The sequence below is a fragment of the Typopeltis vanoorti genome, chromosome 15, assembly GCF_054136105.1.
Source record: "Typopeltis vanoorti isolate ZY-2024b chromosome 15, IOZ_Tvanoo_1.0, whole genome shotgun sequence".
Lineage (NCBI taxonomy): Eukaryota > Metazoa > Arthropoda > Arachnida > Uropygi > Thelyphonidae > Typopeltis > Typopeltis vanoorti.
In genome coordinates this window covers 106,460,929-106,476,317 of record NC_143563.1, presented here as the reverse complement: position 1 = coordinate 106,476,317, position 15,389 = coordinate 106,460,929, and the positions used below count along the sequence as shown (strand labels likewise).

The 15,389-nt window shown below is 35.6% G+C and overlaps 1 protein-coding gene across 5 annotated transcripts in view; it reads left to right on the top strand.

Annotated features, from left to right (window-relative positions):
* Positions 1-15,389, top strand: part of Aatf (Apoptosis antagonizing transcription factor) — a 236,731-nt gene that overhangs the window by 66,756 nt on the left and 154,586 nt on the right. For all 5 annotated transcript variants that reach the window (XM_090405096.1, XM_090405095.1, XM_090405093.1 and 2 more), the window contains 2 exons: positions 3,720-3,819; positions 13,474-13,614. In XM_090405096.1, the coding sequence (XP_090261222.1) occupies positions 3,720-3,819; positions 13,474-13,614 (241 nt within the window). The remainder of the gene's footprint in view (positions 1-3,719; positions 3,820-13,473; positions 13,615-15,389) is intronic.

Below are 15,389 nucleotides of genomic sequence, written 5' to 3'. Positions count from 1 at the left end.
CTCTCCCATTCTATTTAAGTGACCATACCATCTGAGATTAGCTCTGCTAACGCATTCCTGGATGCTGACAATGTCAAGTTCTTTCCTAATATCCTCATTTTTAATATGATATTGCCATTGATGCCATCTGTTCACGCCTCTAATCTTTCTCAGAACTCTCATATCTGCGGTCTCTAGTCTTTGGTCAAGTGTTTTACTTCTGACCCAGCTCTCAGATCCATAAGTTAAAATTGGTTTGAACACAGTCTTGTATACAGCTAATTTAGTGTTCCGACTAATTTCTTTCTTATTCCATATGAATTTATTCAATTGACTTCCCACGATACCAGCTTTGCTGATTCTGTTGTCTATTTCTATATTTAGTTTACCATCTTCAGTAAAAATTGTGCCTAAGTAGCTGAAATGTTTTACTTGTTCCATAGGTTCTCCATTCACAACACAGTTGACATTTTCAATGATTCTGCCTATTTTCATTGTCTTTGTCTTTTTATTGCTGACCTTCATACCATATCTATTACAACAGCTATTCAATTTAGTCAGAGAATCTTGCAGACTTGTAGCGGATTTATTTAGAAGTATAACATCATCCGCATAAAGCAAAGAGCTGACATTAACATCTCCAATTTTGATATCAGGTTTAATACCACATTCCTTCATAATGTGATCCATATAGATAATGAATAACAGAGGGGATAATGTACATCCTTGTCTCACACCAGATTTAACATTAAACCATCTTCCTGTACTTCCTTCAATTCTAACTGCTGACTCACAACTCAAATAAAGACTGAGTATTGCTTGATATAATGCCCCATTGACACCATATAACTGCAGCGTATTGAATAGCTTCTCTCTTGGCACTTTGTCATATGCCTTTTCCAAATCGACAAAACTTAAATACAGATCTTTGTTATATTCCCATGCTTTCTCGACTATTTGTCGTAAAGTGAAGATCTGATCCTGACAGCCTCTATTTGGCCTGAATCCAGCTTGTTCTTCACCAAGCTTTTCTTCCACAATTCTTCTCAACCGTTTCTCAAGTATACTTGCATAGATCTTGCCAGGAACACTCAGTAGGGAAATACCTCTATAATTCTCACATTCAGTTTTATTTCCCTTTTTATATATGGGTACTATGAGAGCTCTACTCCAATCATCGGGAATTCGTCCCTCTGTCCAGGCTTTCTGAACTATGCAGTGCAGCCACTGTAAGACTCTTATACCACCATACTTCAGCATTTCTGGTCGAATATCATCTACTCCTGCTGCCTTTCCACATTTCAAGCCTTTGATGGCTTTTTCTACTTCAAGTATGGATATGTATTCCTGACTGCATACCTGGTCAGTGTTTTTTATCACTGTGCTGTCATCACTGCTTGTTTCATTTCGCAGTTTTTCAAAGTAATTACTCCATACTTCAAGGATATCTTTTTCTCCTGTTTTCATTTCACCTTTATCATCTCTAATTCCTTTTACAGCACTCTTTCCTCCATTCCTAAGCTTCTTCAACAACCTCCAGAATATTTTGCCACCTTCTTGATATTTATTTTCTATATTCTTGCCAAAGTCCTCCCATGACTTTTGTTTAGCTAGTTTTACACACTGTTTAGCTTTCTTACATTTGTCTCTGTATTCTGTAAGAGTAAAAGCTGACTTATTTGCCAGGAACTTTTGATATGCTTTCTTCTTTTCTTTCACTGCCTCTTTAACTTCCTGTGTCCACCAGGGAGTTCTGATTTTTTTATCTTTGCACACAACCTCACCACATGCCTCTCTGGCAGAATCAATCAATGTTTCCTTCAGAGTTTGCCACTGAATCTCCAAGGCTTGATTCCTGTTCTCAAACTCTTTCATTTTCTTTTCAATAATATTTCTGTATTTTAGTCTACAGTTTACATCTGAGAGCTGCTCAACTTTTATTCGCTTTAAAACTTTCTTACATGTTATTCTTTTCAATATGAAATTCAATTTTATCCTGCTCAAGACTAAATAGTGATCACTTCCAATTTCAAATCCTCTGTACACTCTGGTGTCCTGCACCAGGGAGAAAACATCACTATCAACAATAACTTTTTAATTTGTTGAGGTTAGCATAGGTTTCTTAAGGTAGATGCAGATCCAAGAAGTCTTTCATATTCATGTGTTGCTATGGAGTAGAATGGCCTTATACCAACGTATTCTATGACAGGTGTCCAAATCATGGTTTTCAAGTTACACCATTTCCACCATTACAGCTTGAATGGCTATAATGGTGGAACTCTGCACCATGATGTAGTCCTTGTGTTCAGCAATTCTGATGTTGGCTGCTATCCTACCTTGTCTTCATCCAAAACACTTCTATAACTTCACTTTTCTTATGAAAGTAACAACAAGCTCCACTGAATAAACTACTAAAACCATAGCATCACTTTAGAATGAATGAACTTTCTATATGAAAGTCTCAACATAAAACCTTATAAAATAAAATCTAAAGTATTAAAACTGTTGATAACTTTTTTTTTCAAAGTTCCATCTTTTAAAGAATTCAGAAGAAAATTTTCTTAAATGATTTTACTGAAATCACTACAAGACTAAACTATTAATTTTCCAGCATAGCTGCAGTTATGTGATAAATTCAAATTTAATGTTTTACATTTCCATTCTCTCGCATTCGATGCTTTTGCTGCAATAGATAAATAATAAACATATCTAACCAGAGCAATGAGAATGTTTAATGTGTTTTGAACCACCAGGCCTGCTGGACATGAGAAAGACTGGTATTTCTTGCCTCTAGCTAACAGAATTGGCTCTATGTTTGAGCCTTGCTGTGGCTTAACTAAAGTAAATTGCAATTTTCTATCCAAAAAAATTTTTTTTCATGTGTTTACACTTTTCTTTAATTAACATTCAAAATTGTTGGTAATACTCTACATTACTTGACTCTAAATTTAGCAATCTTGTAGGTACTCCCAGAAACAGTTGGTTATAATAGTGTATTGGTATTTTGCTGCAAAACATCGAAATACCAATAATTTGTTTTAAATACTAGTTATTTAGTTATGCAAAGGGGGCAGAAAAGTTCTGATAAACACCTAGAACATGGTTCTGCTTCATTTCCTTCATGGTGATTATCACAACTTTTCATCACAACCTTGTACTTGCAAATGAATTTTTTAAATTCTTTTTATTTGTTCATTATTTTAAGGATATGCTGTTGGATAATGCATAAAAAGTATAGTTCTTATTATATAATTCCTAAAGCATATTAACTTCTTATATTTAACATGAAGTCCCTATAGTTCTTATTTCTCTTTACTTTACCATATGAAAAAATCTCCTCACTGTCATTTTTTTAAATACCTCTCAACAGATTAAACATCTCAATCACATCATGCCTTCATCTTATATTCATCAAACTCTGCAGTTTACATGCTCTCAGTCCTCTGGTTTAGGTCACCTTCACCACTTTTGCAATATGTCCCCTAAACTTCAACTTTCATCAACCTAAGATCCTTTACCTCCTCAATATTCTATCATTTATTTGAAGACACCTTACATTAAGTTGCATTGACCTGATGTCCCCAGGTCAATGCAACTGATTACACCATTATGTCATCTAGTTTTAATTTTTGGTACTTTTATTCCAAGAAAAATGTTAATCGTAAATTTAAAAATATATTTATTTTGAATATAATTATGGTACATTTGTTATTTCACCTAACAAAGTTGTATAATTTCAGGTAAAAGGTCAGTGACAGATCTCTTGAACCTGCTAATAAATTTGCAGACCCAAATTTTAGAACTTCACCCAGAAACTAAGCATGTAATTAAGGAAGACAGGTACTGAGGGGAAAAAAATGAAAGGCATTCCAAATCTTTCTAATAAATATAAAACGGAATCCTGGAGATAATAAAATAAAAAATAGAATGTAGTTGACTACTGTCCGACCACACATGCGAGAACCCTGGCTGGCACAGTGTCAAGAGTCAATTCATGTTGAAGGAGAGAAACAAATAAGGCGATGTATGAATTCGTCACCAGCATGCAAAATCATATACTTTATATGTAAAATATTCCAGCTGTTGTACAAGCAAAATAGTTACCACTTTAAAAACTGTAATTTTCATAAAAGAAAAGCAAATTTTCTGACATAATTATAATAAACGCTTATCAGAATGATTCACCTTCTTCTGCCATGTGCAGAAATGTCGAGGGGTCTTGCATCTGTGGTTGGACGGTATTCATTAACATTACTCAAGCAATATAAAATTTTAAATGGAATGAAATTCTTCAAACCTTTTGAGTCAAGTTTTTATTATTATTAATTGCTTTCTTCAATTTTTGGCTAAAAATGCTATCCATTTCAAATATTAAAATAATTTTGTGGATGCAAAAACTTTTCTCTCTTGATTTCAAGTATATCACTGGAGATGGATATGTTGATATCTGCAGAGAATTATTTGCATAAGATCATAAGAAACACTTCCTATGTGCAGGTAGAAACAGGTACTAAATATAAATATAGTGGTATCTCTCTAATCCGAACTAATAAAAACCATGCTTGTTTGGATTAGCAAATTTTCCCCAAGAGACAACAATAACTAGCATTTAAGACAATTAGATTCTAATGGTACATCAATTTAATTCTGTAAATAAATAAAGTAACTGATAGAAAAAAAGCTATTGTACTCTAATGTAAAACTTAAATAATACAGTTTATTTTAGTAAAAAATTTAGTTTGTATGTACCTGTATTGTTGAGGATTCTGATTTAATAAAATTGCATAGTTCAGTACATAACTTAATTTGCTTTAAAAAAATATATATATCACTTTCTTATACACAACACAAAGTTTCACAAAATAACACACATTTTTTTTTATTTCTTTGTAAAAAAAAAAGTCACTGATTTTCTTTTGCTTCTTGGAAGCCAAACTTTTTTCAAATGCTTCTTCTCAGAGCTGCATTAGCAATAAAATTTTGTAGAATGGCATATTATTCTGCTTAGCTCATTCTATCACATATTAAAACTGTCAACTGCCTCTTCGTGTTTTGCTTTTTTTCTTCGAGTTCTTTATTGTCATCAGTCTAATTACAGAGGAATAAAGTTGATGTCCCACACAATGAAGATCCTAGAAAGGGTTCTTGATGGTAGATTGAGGAAGGAGGTGGAGATTGCAAAGGAACAATTTGGCTTCTTGCCTGGTAGATCAACAACAGATGCTATCTTTGGGTTATGGCAGATGATGGAAAAATACCGAGAGAAACAAAGGGAGCTACATCTGGTATTTATTGATCTGGAGAAAGCATACGATAGAGTGCCAAGGCTAGAAGTCTGGAGGTGTCTGAGGGAGAAGAAGGTTCCGGAGAAATATGTCAGGTTGGTGCGGGAAATGTACAGAAATGTGAAGACAAGTGTTTGGACCTGTTTGGGACAGACAGAAAGTTTTCAAGTAACAGTTGGCTTGCATCAAGGGTCAGCATTAAGTCCGTTTCTGTTTAATATTGTGATGGAGGTGGTAACAGAGGAGGTGAGAGAATATGCGCCTTGGACAATGTTGTATGCAGATGACATCTTGTTGTGTGTAGATTCAAGAGAAGAAGCGGGAACTAAACTGGAAAGATGGAGAAAAGTACTGGAAGAGAGGTATGAGACTGAGCAGAAGTAAGACAGAGTATATGTGTTGCGCAGTGGGCGGCGGCCAGGAGACAGATCTGGAGCTGGAAGGAAATGTCATCAGGAAGGTGAGAGACTTTAGATACTTAGGTTCAACAGTGGAAGAAGATGGAGGAGCTGAGAAGGAAGTGGGATGCAGGATACAAGCGGGTTGGAGGAACTGGAGGGAGATGGCTGGAGCGTTATGCGATAAGAGGGTGCCGATCAATCTGAAAGGCAAAATTTATAGGACAGTAGTGAGGCCAGCTATGACATATGCTATAGAAACTGTGGCCCTGAGGAAAAATAATATCAGCAGGATGGAAGTAGCAGAGATGAGAATGCTTAGGTGGATGTGCGGTGTGACCAGAAAGGATTGTCTGAGAAATGACTATGTCAGGGGAACAGTGAAAGTTACGAACTTAGCGAAAATACAGGAGGCAAGGTTGAGATCGTTTGGTCATGTGATGAGGAGGGAGGACGAATATGTGGGAAGAAGGGTCACAAATGGATGTGCAAGGAAGGCGGAAGCGTGGGCGGCCAAAGAAGAGATGGAGGGAGCTGGTAGAAGAGGACTTGAAGATGAACTTGGATGTGGTGACAGCCCAAGACAGGAAGGTGTGGAGGAGACTCATTACAAACAGTGACCCCACTTAAGTGGGAGAAGCTGCAGAAGAAGAAGAGTCTTTTAATTCATTCTCTGGTGTTATATTTATAATTTCAGCATCTGATTTGATTTTGAATTCACTTTCAGTTCTATTTGTCTGTAATCCATTCCATAACATCTGGATTTATATTTTTAACCAAATTATGCACGTTTTGAATTTCCTCTTTTTGTTTATCACCGTAGTTATCTTGGTAAATTCTAGAAGGCCACAGTTTTTTCCATGACGGTCAATTGCTTCAGGTTCAATGGCTTCCCAAGCAGCAGCAACTGAGAATGTTACATCCTTCAAATGTATATTTTTTATTGATGTGGTGACATCATAATTTTGGGAAATTACATTTAAAAGCAGGTCTTTACGATATTGTAATTTAATGGATTGTATTATGTTCTGATCCATTGGTTGCAACAGTGGAGTACAGTTTGGAGGCAAAAACATATCCGTAAAATTTCCTTCTTCACTAATCAGTTCATCTGCCGGAGGATGTCCAGGACAGTTATCCAATAATAAAAGTGCTTTCTGTTCTAAATTCTGGGATTTTGAATAAGTTTTAACAGACAGTACTAAATTGTTGTGAAACCAGTTTGAAAAAAGTTCGACATTCATTCATCCTTTACATTGACTTCATACAAAACCGGAAGGCAGTAGTTCTTAAATGGTCTTTTTGATTTTCCAATCATAAGCAACTTTAATTTATGTTTTCCTGAGGCGTTTGCACAAGGCATTATCGTGATATGCTCTTTAGACATTTTTCGACCAGCACTGAATCTTCATTTCTCTGGTCGTTACCAGAGAAAACTAGAGTTTAGAGTTTTTTCTAGTAACAACCTTGAACAAAGACTACTTTCGTCTGCATTATAAATTTCATCATCGGTTAAATGTAATTCAAGAATTTTTCTAAAAAAGATTTTTGGAATGGTTCTGGAAAAGTCAGTAGACAGTTTATCCCCCTGATTTTTTTTATTTTTATTTTTTTTTTTTTATTATTTTTTTTTTTTATTTAAATGTTGGGCCTATATATGAGAGATTGGTTGGTCAATCTATAGTACTGTAGTGGGATGGGAAAGGAGAAACTTGTTGATATTCAATTTAAAAGCCTGTATATTGTATTCCCTGATATTGATAGATACCGAATACCATGGTGTTTCTTAAATTTTTCTGGCCAACCATCACTTGCTTTGAATTTCTGATCCAGGTAAATTTGTGAATGGAAATGCTTAGCTTTCTGCTTTAAAATGTCTCCAGAGATGGGAGTATGATGACTTCTTTCTTGAAGAAACCATGTGTAAACAGCAGAATCAAGTAAAGAAAAATCACTTATTTTCAGCGTTTGTGTCTTACTTGGTCCTTCTTCTGTGGTTGAAACATAAATTAAAATCCTGTCTTTTTTTTATGTCACTGATTGTAGATAGTTTACGGCCGCTTCACCTTTTTCTAGATGCTGATTTTACACTTATTTTACAATGATAATGTTATGTGTTTTCTTTTGGTAAGTTTTGACCTGGTAGGTCATTTTAACGAAATAAATTTTAGTGTTAAAAACAGTAAAATAAAAAATGAAGTTAATAAACAATAAAACTGTTACTTTTAAAATTTATCAGAAAAATAAAATTGCACTTACTAAAACAATTCGATAATCATTCACTTAAAACTTACAAAAACACAAAACAATAAACGACAACTCAGACGCAGACAATGTTTCATTTCAATAACCAAAGAAGAAACTGAATTTTCTTCAGTTTCTTCTTTGCAGGAGATGGAGGTAGGAGAATGGACAGAGAGCTCTGTTAATTTTGTGAAGGGGGAAGCTATTGGCTAAAAACGTGTCATGAATATGATTGAATTTGGTGAAGAGACTTGCTTAACAAGTAGATGGTTCTAGCTCTGTTAACTAAGGTTTTGTTAACACTATGCTGCTGGGAGAGGTAGTGTGAAAGGTGATGGATGTACCTCCTAGTGTAGTAAAATTTCTGTAGACAGAAAAGGATAAGGATTCATTGGGAAGGTGGGTGACTAGAATGTCAAGGAAGGACAGAGTTATTGTTTTCCTTTGCTTTCATGAAATAGATCCTCAGGTGTTAGGTTTACCAGATTCATGACTGTTTTCAAACAGTACTTTTGTAAAGAAATGTTGAGCCTCTCCGTTATATCTGATAACTGGGAATTTTGTCTACAGTCCAGATTTGTGTTAGTCATTTAAGATTCTCTCCTGATGGTCTGTTTGCCCAGAGGAATGTATCCAGGTTAACAGGACACTGTCAAGGTCACTTGTGGTTTGAAGACCAGATGCTGTCTGTATGGGTGATATGTTTAAGAGTATGTTTTCTCCAATGCATGTTCTCTTTTTAGAGTTTAAAAAAATTTACTCAAAAATCATACCAAAAAAAAATCTTTCATATTCGCTTTACCAGTATCCATGCCATCAACAGTAAATTAAATGAGATTCATTATCTTCAGTGATACAAACTGCTTTCTGACTGAATCTCAGATTTCCACTAAATCAATCACAGCTCCTTAACAGTCTAAATTACATCCTGTATGACTCCTTCTGCCATAAGGAAATGGTTATGCATTTGTGCATTCTGATATTACTTGCACAAATGATACCTAACCTAGAATCTCACCTTTTTTTTGACCTTCTGTTGCTAAAAATTTCTTTGCCACATTTTGTTTCATTCAACTGCCATTCTCCCAATTATGAAACGCATTCTGACCTCTTTGACTTCCCATCTTCAAAGCTTGATTTTGTTCAGTTCAAATTTCTACAGTGAAGTCATCCTTCTTGATGATTTCAATACCCACAATTCTAATTGGCTCCCTTTATTGAATTTTACTGACCAAACTGGAAGAGAGGCAGAGATTTTTTCTGTAAGCAGTGGTTTAAAACAGATTATTCATCTCCCTGCCAGAATTCCCAGCAATCCTGTTTACTCACCCAACACTCTGGTTTTTTTCTTAACTAGTTCTCCTTCCAGGTTCTCTGTTCATTGACTGCTCATCTTGGTAATTCAGACCAAAGTCTCATCCCTGTGAAACTTCTTTCATTTATTCACAACCTCACATGCTCTGGAATTACAATAGTTTCAAGTGGGAGAACTTGCATTACTTTTACTCGTACTTTCCTGGTTATACTACTGTATTCATTCTTCAGATCCAGATATTATTGTGATATTTTTACAGAAATAATCCATATTAGAATGGAAACTTTCATTCCTTACTCTGTTCAAATTTCCCTATCCATATCTAAACCATGGTTCTCCAAGAAGTGTGCCAGGGCTGCACAAGAAAAGCAAACAGCCTTTCACAAGTGGTTTTAGACCCCAAAACCAACTTTTCACAGCTTAGAGTTGTCCCACAACACTTGTAAAACCACCATCAAAAGGGTAAAGTCTAAATTCAACAATAATATGTACCATTTGCAGTTGCACCTTCTGGTCCCCTTGCCATAGCTGTTAGATACAACTTTTGTCCACCTGTGCTACCTCTTCTATCTCACACTGTAACATTGTAACATCACCCAAAGACAAGACTGATGTCTTGGCATCATTCTTCCCTTCCAACTTCAATGTAGATGACCATTGCAAATTACCTCCTTTGCCTAGAACATTGCATTTCATGCCCCCTGTGACCTTCTGCTAGAAAGACATCAGAAGAATCTTGAATAACTTGGAGACCACAAAGGCAGTTGAATCTGATGAAAATCTACACATTGTGCTCAAGAGATGTGCTCCTGAACTAACACCTGTTCTCTATAATCTGTTTACTAAGCTGTACTCAGTTGGTATCCACTCTTCAGCATGGAAGAAAGCTGATATATAATTAATCCCCCTCCCCATAAAAAAGGAGATAAATATTTATCAAGTTATCAACCTATTGCTCTCACTTCAATTTTGTCTAAAGTAATGAAGAAGGTTATCAACAGTCAAGTTAACATCTTGAGAACTGCTAACTAAATTAGTGACCACCAGTATGTATTTTGCCAATCTAGATCCACAGGAGATCCCCTGACCTATACATGCACCTTTGGACTGGACCCATTCCATGGAAAGATTTGGAGAAACCTGTGCTGTTGCTCTTGACATTTCCAAGACTTTTGATAGGGTCTGGCATTGAGGACTTCTCAACAAGTTACCGTCATTTAGACTGCCTTCGTCCTTGTGCAAATGTTTTCTCTCAAATCGATCCCTACTTGTAATGGTTGATGGTGTTCTTTCATTAGACTTTCCTGCCAATGCTGGTGTTCCTCAGGGTTCTGTAATTTCACCCATTCTCTTCCTGATTTATGTAAATGATGTGCTGTCATTCACTGCAAACCCTATTCATGGGTTTGCTGATAATAGTGCTCTCCACACATTCTACTTTTATGACAAGACTTGCAGTGCTCAAACATTTCAAGCTTCAAGATCATATATGTAATAAGTGCCCAGAACACTGATCTCCACAGTATTCTTGATTGTGGTGAAAGCAATCTAGTCAGCTTTAGTGTTTCCAAAATGCAGTTTTCTTTCTTTTCTTAAACAATTAAACAGTTGCCAGTATGGATTCAGTCACTGCTGATCAACAGGTGATCTGTTCACGTGTCGCCCATCTCTGGACAAATGCCATGGAAAAATTTGGCAAATCTCAAGTGGTTGCACTTGATATCTCCAAAGCTTTTGACCAGATCTGGCACAAAGGCTTACTAAGCAAACTACCAACATTTGGTCTGTCTCAGGATTTCTGTAGTTGGACATACACTATGTGTGATGGTGGATGGTTCCTTTTCCTCCCACCATTCAACTAATGCCGGGGTTCCACAAGGTTCTGTCCTCTCACCCTCTTCCTGCTATATATCAATGACAGAAATTGGAGTTGACCTCCAATGCAATACACAGTTTTGCAGATGACAGCACATTGTGCTCCTATTCTTTTGATTAACCTTACTCTACATAACTCACCTCAACCTACAGAATATCAACCACCACTGCCCTTAATTCTGATCTCCAAGCCATTCTCCAATGGGGTTCAGATAACCTCAGTAATTTTAATATTAATAAAACCCAGTTCTTTCTTATTTCTCATAAAAAAAAGGACCGTTTTTTTCCCAGTATTATTTTTGACAATACCCTAATTTCCAGACAATTTGAAATTTCTCTGCTTGGAATTACCCTGACATCAAGCCTTTCCTGGCATAAACATCACAACCATTGCATCCTCAGCTTCTAAAAAACTGGGATTTCTCTTTCGCTCAAGAGGTTACTTCACCCCTGAACAGCTGTTAACCTTATACAAATCAAAAATCTACCCAGCTATTGAACATTGCTCTCACATATGGGGTGGAGCCCCTAAAAGCTTCCTCAAAATACTTGACTCAATTCAGAGGAAAGCAGACTTATTAATGACCCATCTCTTACCAACTCACCCCCTCCCCTCCACTTTCGTCAGACATTTGGTTTCTGCAGTATGTATATTCTACAAATATTTCTATGGGAAATGTTCATCTGAAATAGCATCAATAATTTTCCCACTTAATACTAAGCTCGTTAGAACATGTGCAGCTTCTGCTCAACACCCCTTCACAGTGCATCTTGAAACCCACAGAACAAGTTTCTTTTCATCTTCCTTTATCCTTGCAACTGTTGTATTGTGGAACAGTCTTTCCCCTTGTTTGTATTTCCAAGGAATACAATATACAGTCTTTTAAATTAAATGTAAACAATTCCTCCTTTATTAATCCACTACTCATATATGGTACATTAGTACCGTATATGAGTAGTGTACTGTATCAACCTATAGTACATACTAATGTACTGTAGGTTGATCAACCAACTTCTCATGTTGGGCTCAACATTAAAAAAAAAAAAAAAAGTTCTGAAAGGTTTGTACATATTTGTACATTGTTGTAGGATTTGGGCGCTCACATGTACATGTAGGTACACTTCTTTATAAAACACATATTTGTATTAGTACCCTGAATTTGCGCATAGTATTTTACACGTTCGCTGCCAACTACAAGTATACTCGTAGTTGGTAAACCAGCCACACAAGCCAGCTACGAGTATACTCGTGTGACGCTTACCGCCTGCAACGAGATTACTGTACTGACCTTGAAGAAGTGAAAATGCTTGGCTTGTGGAGCTAGCATCAAAACTGTGTATTCTCATAGATGGTATATGCTCTGCACAAGCCAACTACGAGTATACTCTTATGACGCTTACCGTGGCAACGAGATTACCGTACTGACCTTGAAGAAGTGAAATTGCTTGGCGTACGGGAACAGACTATGCCGAAGTAGCGTGGCAGCGAACGTGTTAATAGTGCTCTTCATTTTTCTTTATTAGGCTTGGTCCGACATGGCCAAGAGTTTGGATTCATAGAAATGTAATTAATTCTCCAATTGAGTGGTTAATCCTACCTTGCTCTGCTATGTTCATTTATTATGTTTTCTCTGGTTGGTTTGGTCTGTCTTGTGGGATGAGAAACTCAAGTTTCTGGAAGGGAAGGAATAAACCTGTTATCTTTTCTAGGAGACTAACATAAATTACATGCAGACATGTACTCCAACTAAAGAAACCCTGTAAGATACAGAGAGGCTGTATACATCAGTTAATAACAATGATGCCCTTTATGACTTATAGGTTTTCTTTAGTTGAAGTACATGTCTGCATTGAGATAAGTTCTCCATTAATTTATTAAATTAACATTTAATGATTTTTTATTTAGTCCTGTTTTTCACTGATCAGTGGTAGCAGTTGCTAGTATATTAGGGGTTACCACATAGTGCTTGTATTCTCGGCATTATAAACACTCTTCCAGGCTAAAATTGTCCCTAAAACAAAGTAATGATATCATCTATTTTCAGTCTATTTTAAATTTTAATAAACAATTGGTTATTAAAATCTGCCATTAAAATTTAAGTTTAATGACCGATTTTAATAAATTTCAGAACTTAACAGTGGATGAGCAATAAAATTTAATTACAAGTCTACCATTTTTAGCAGTGCTGCATTTTTTTAATGTAATTTTCCTTTGAAAGTGGTATTAGTTTCTGCATAGCTCAGGTCATCAAAAAAATAAAAAATAAAAATAAATACATAATAATAATAAAATAACTTCTTAAACATCTATTTTACACAAAATGTATGCAACTTATCATTAATGTATTTTAGAGAGAAAATATAAATTGTTTTATAGCATTAATCAAAAATCTGCAGAAACAGAAAATGATAGAAGTCCCAAAAGTGAGAATGAAATAAGAGTTCCAAAGCGAAAACTGGAATTTGAAGATTATCCTGAATTTCTCTCTAAGCGGCATACAGATTTTGTTCCTTATAGGTAAGATACTAATTATGCTCTTATGTTACTTTTTTGTATTTATAGTATATCCAACTTAATTTAATGCCAATGCTGAAGGTAAAGTACTTATGCATTTTTTCTTCAGCATTGCATTAAGCCTATAGAGCTGTTGTAAGGAAATGTAGTGGGTTATTCTGGTTAGCTACTGTAACAAGAGAGCAAATGGTATACAGGTTAAATGAACAGCTGAATTAATCAATATTTCCATTCTTTGCTTGAAGGAATCATTCCTCAGTTTTCTTTCATCTCATTTGAATCCAAAAATCTGATTTATTTTCTGTGTATTTTTACTATGTGCTTTGCCATAGTAAAAATAATCAGCTGGAAACACATATAGCAATACATACACATACATACAGCGTAATTCTTTGGAGTGCTACTTTATTAATTGGTTGATTCACTGGAGGAAGCTGGGTAGGCTATGTCATCAAGTTACTTCATATTTCAAGTGACTTTTGTCACTGAGTGACCTTTATCAAGTGCCTTCCTAAAGCTTATAATTTATCTGCAGTAGCAATTTTTCTCTTGCTCCATTTTTAGGTGCATTTTGCAAAAATGCACAAGAAGATTTATACTGTCTAAATATGCAAGTTATTCCTTTAATGGACATAATACAAATGGAGATTACATTACATTCAATCCTCATCTTATGATGGGATTATGCCTTGATTATCCTGTTGTTAGTTGAAAAGGTCATGTCAGAAATCACTATCTGAACTGTAATGTTGACTTGTCTGGGTGCTAAAAGGCATAGATGCATGAAATAAGACAGCATGTAAATTATAACATAATATTACTGCATACAATACTTTAATAAGCAATGAAACCTGAGTGTGCAGCTTCTATTTATTCACCGTTAAAATAATCAGCTGGAGACACATACAGCATAATTCTTTGGAGTGCTACTTTATTAATTGATTGATTCACTGGAGGAGGCTGGGTAGGCTAAGTTTCTTCAAATTTAGGGAATACAGTAAAGAGTTCCAAGGATTTTTCACCACATGCATAATTTGTGAAAGATCTAGGCTAATTTTTGGGGTAGGAGTAAGGTGAGGTATTTTGCAGGGCTTTAAAAATTTATTTACATTCAGTTTATACGGTTTGCCTTTCTTTTCTGCATAAATTTTTCTGAAGCAGGCAGCTGCAGTTTGTATCTTTCTGAATACTTCTATTTTCAAACAACCAAATTTCCTTAATAACAGAGGCCTCTGTGACATTGTTTCACTTTCACTATAAACTTGTTTTGGAGAATTCTGCTGCTGCTACTTGTTTTCTCTTCTTTTTTTCTGCAACTCTGTGCTTCCAGTTTTAGATCTTCATTTGAAACTTCTTCCTCAGCTTCCACAAGCTATGCTGTCTTCAGTGTCATCCTCTGTTCCAGTTCTTAGCTAGCAACACTGTCTTATCAATCTCTTCTAAGGCTTTGTTGAATCTTATGAATGTAAGAATGTATATTTTCAGCTAATTCTTTAAAACTCCACTGATATACTGCTGTCACCTCACTTTGTGCTGCATCTACATTGTTTGTATAATGCAAGATATTATGTACATTTTAAGTCTGGGGATTTTCTCCTCTCCTTAGGGGTGATATGGTTGAGAGAGAAGTCTCAACCATATCACCCCCCTTTTTAGAGTTTGTCAGTATCTGCAATCTACAAATTCTCAATCTGTCTTCATAATCAGGAAAAAAAAGAAAAGCTTTCCACACGTGTCTGGCATCAAGAATCTAAGCTTCATACTCAGCCTATGCAGAT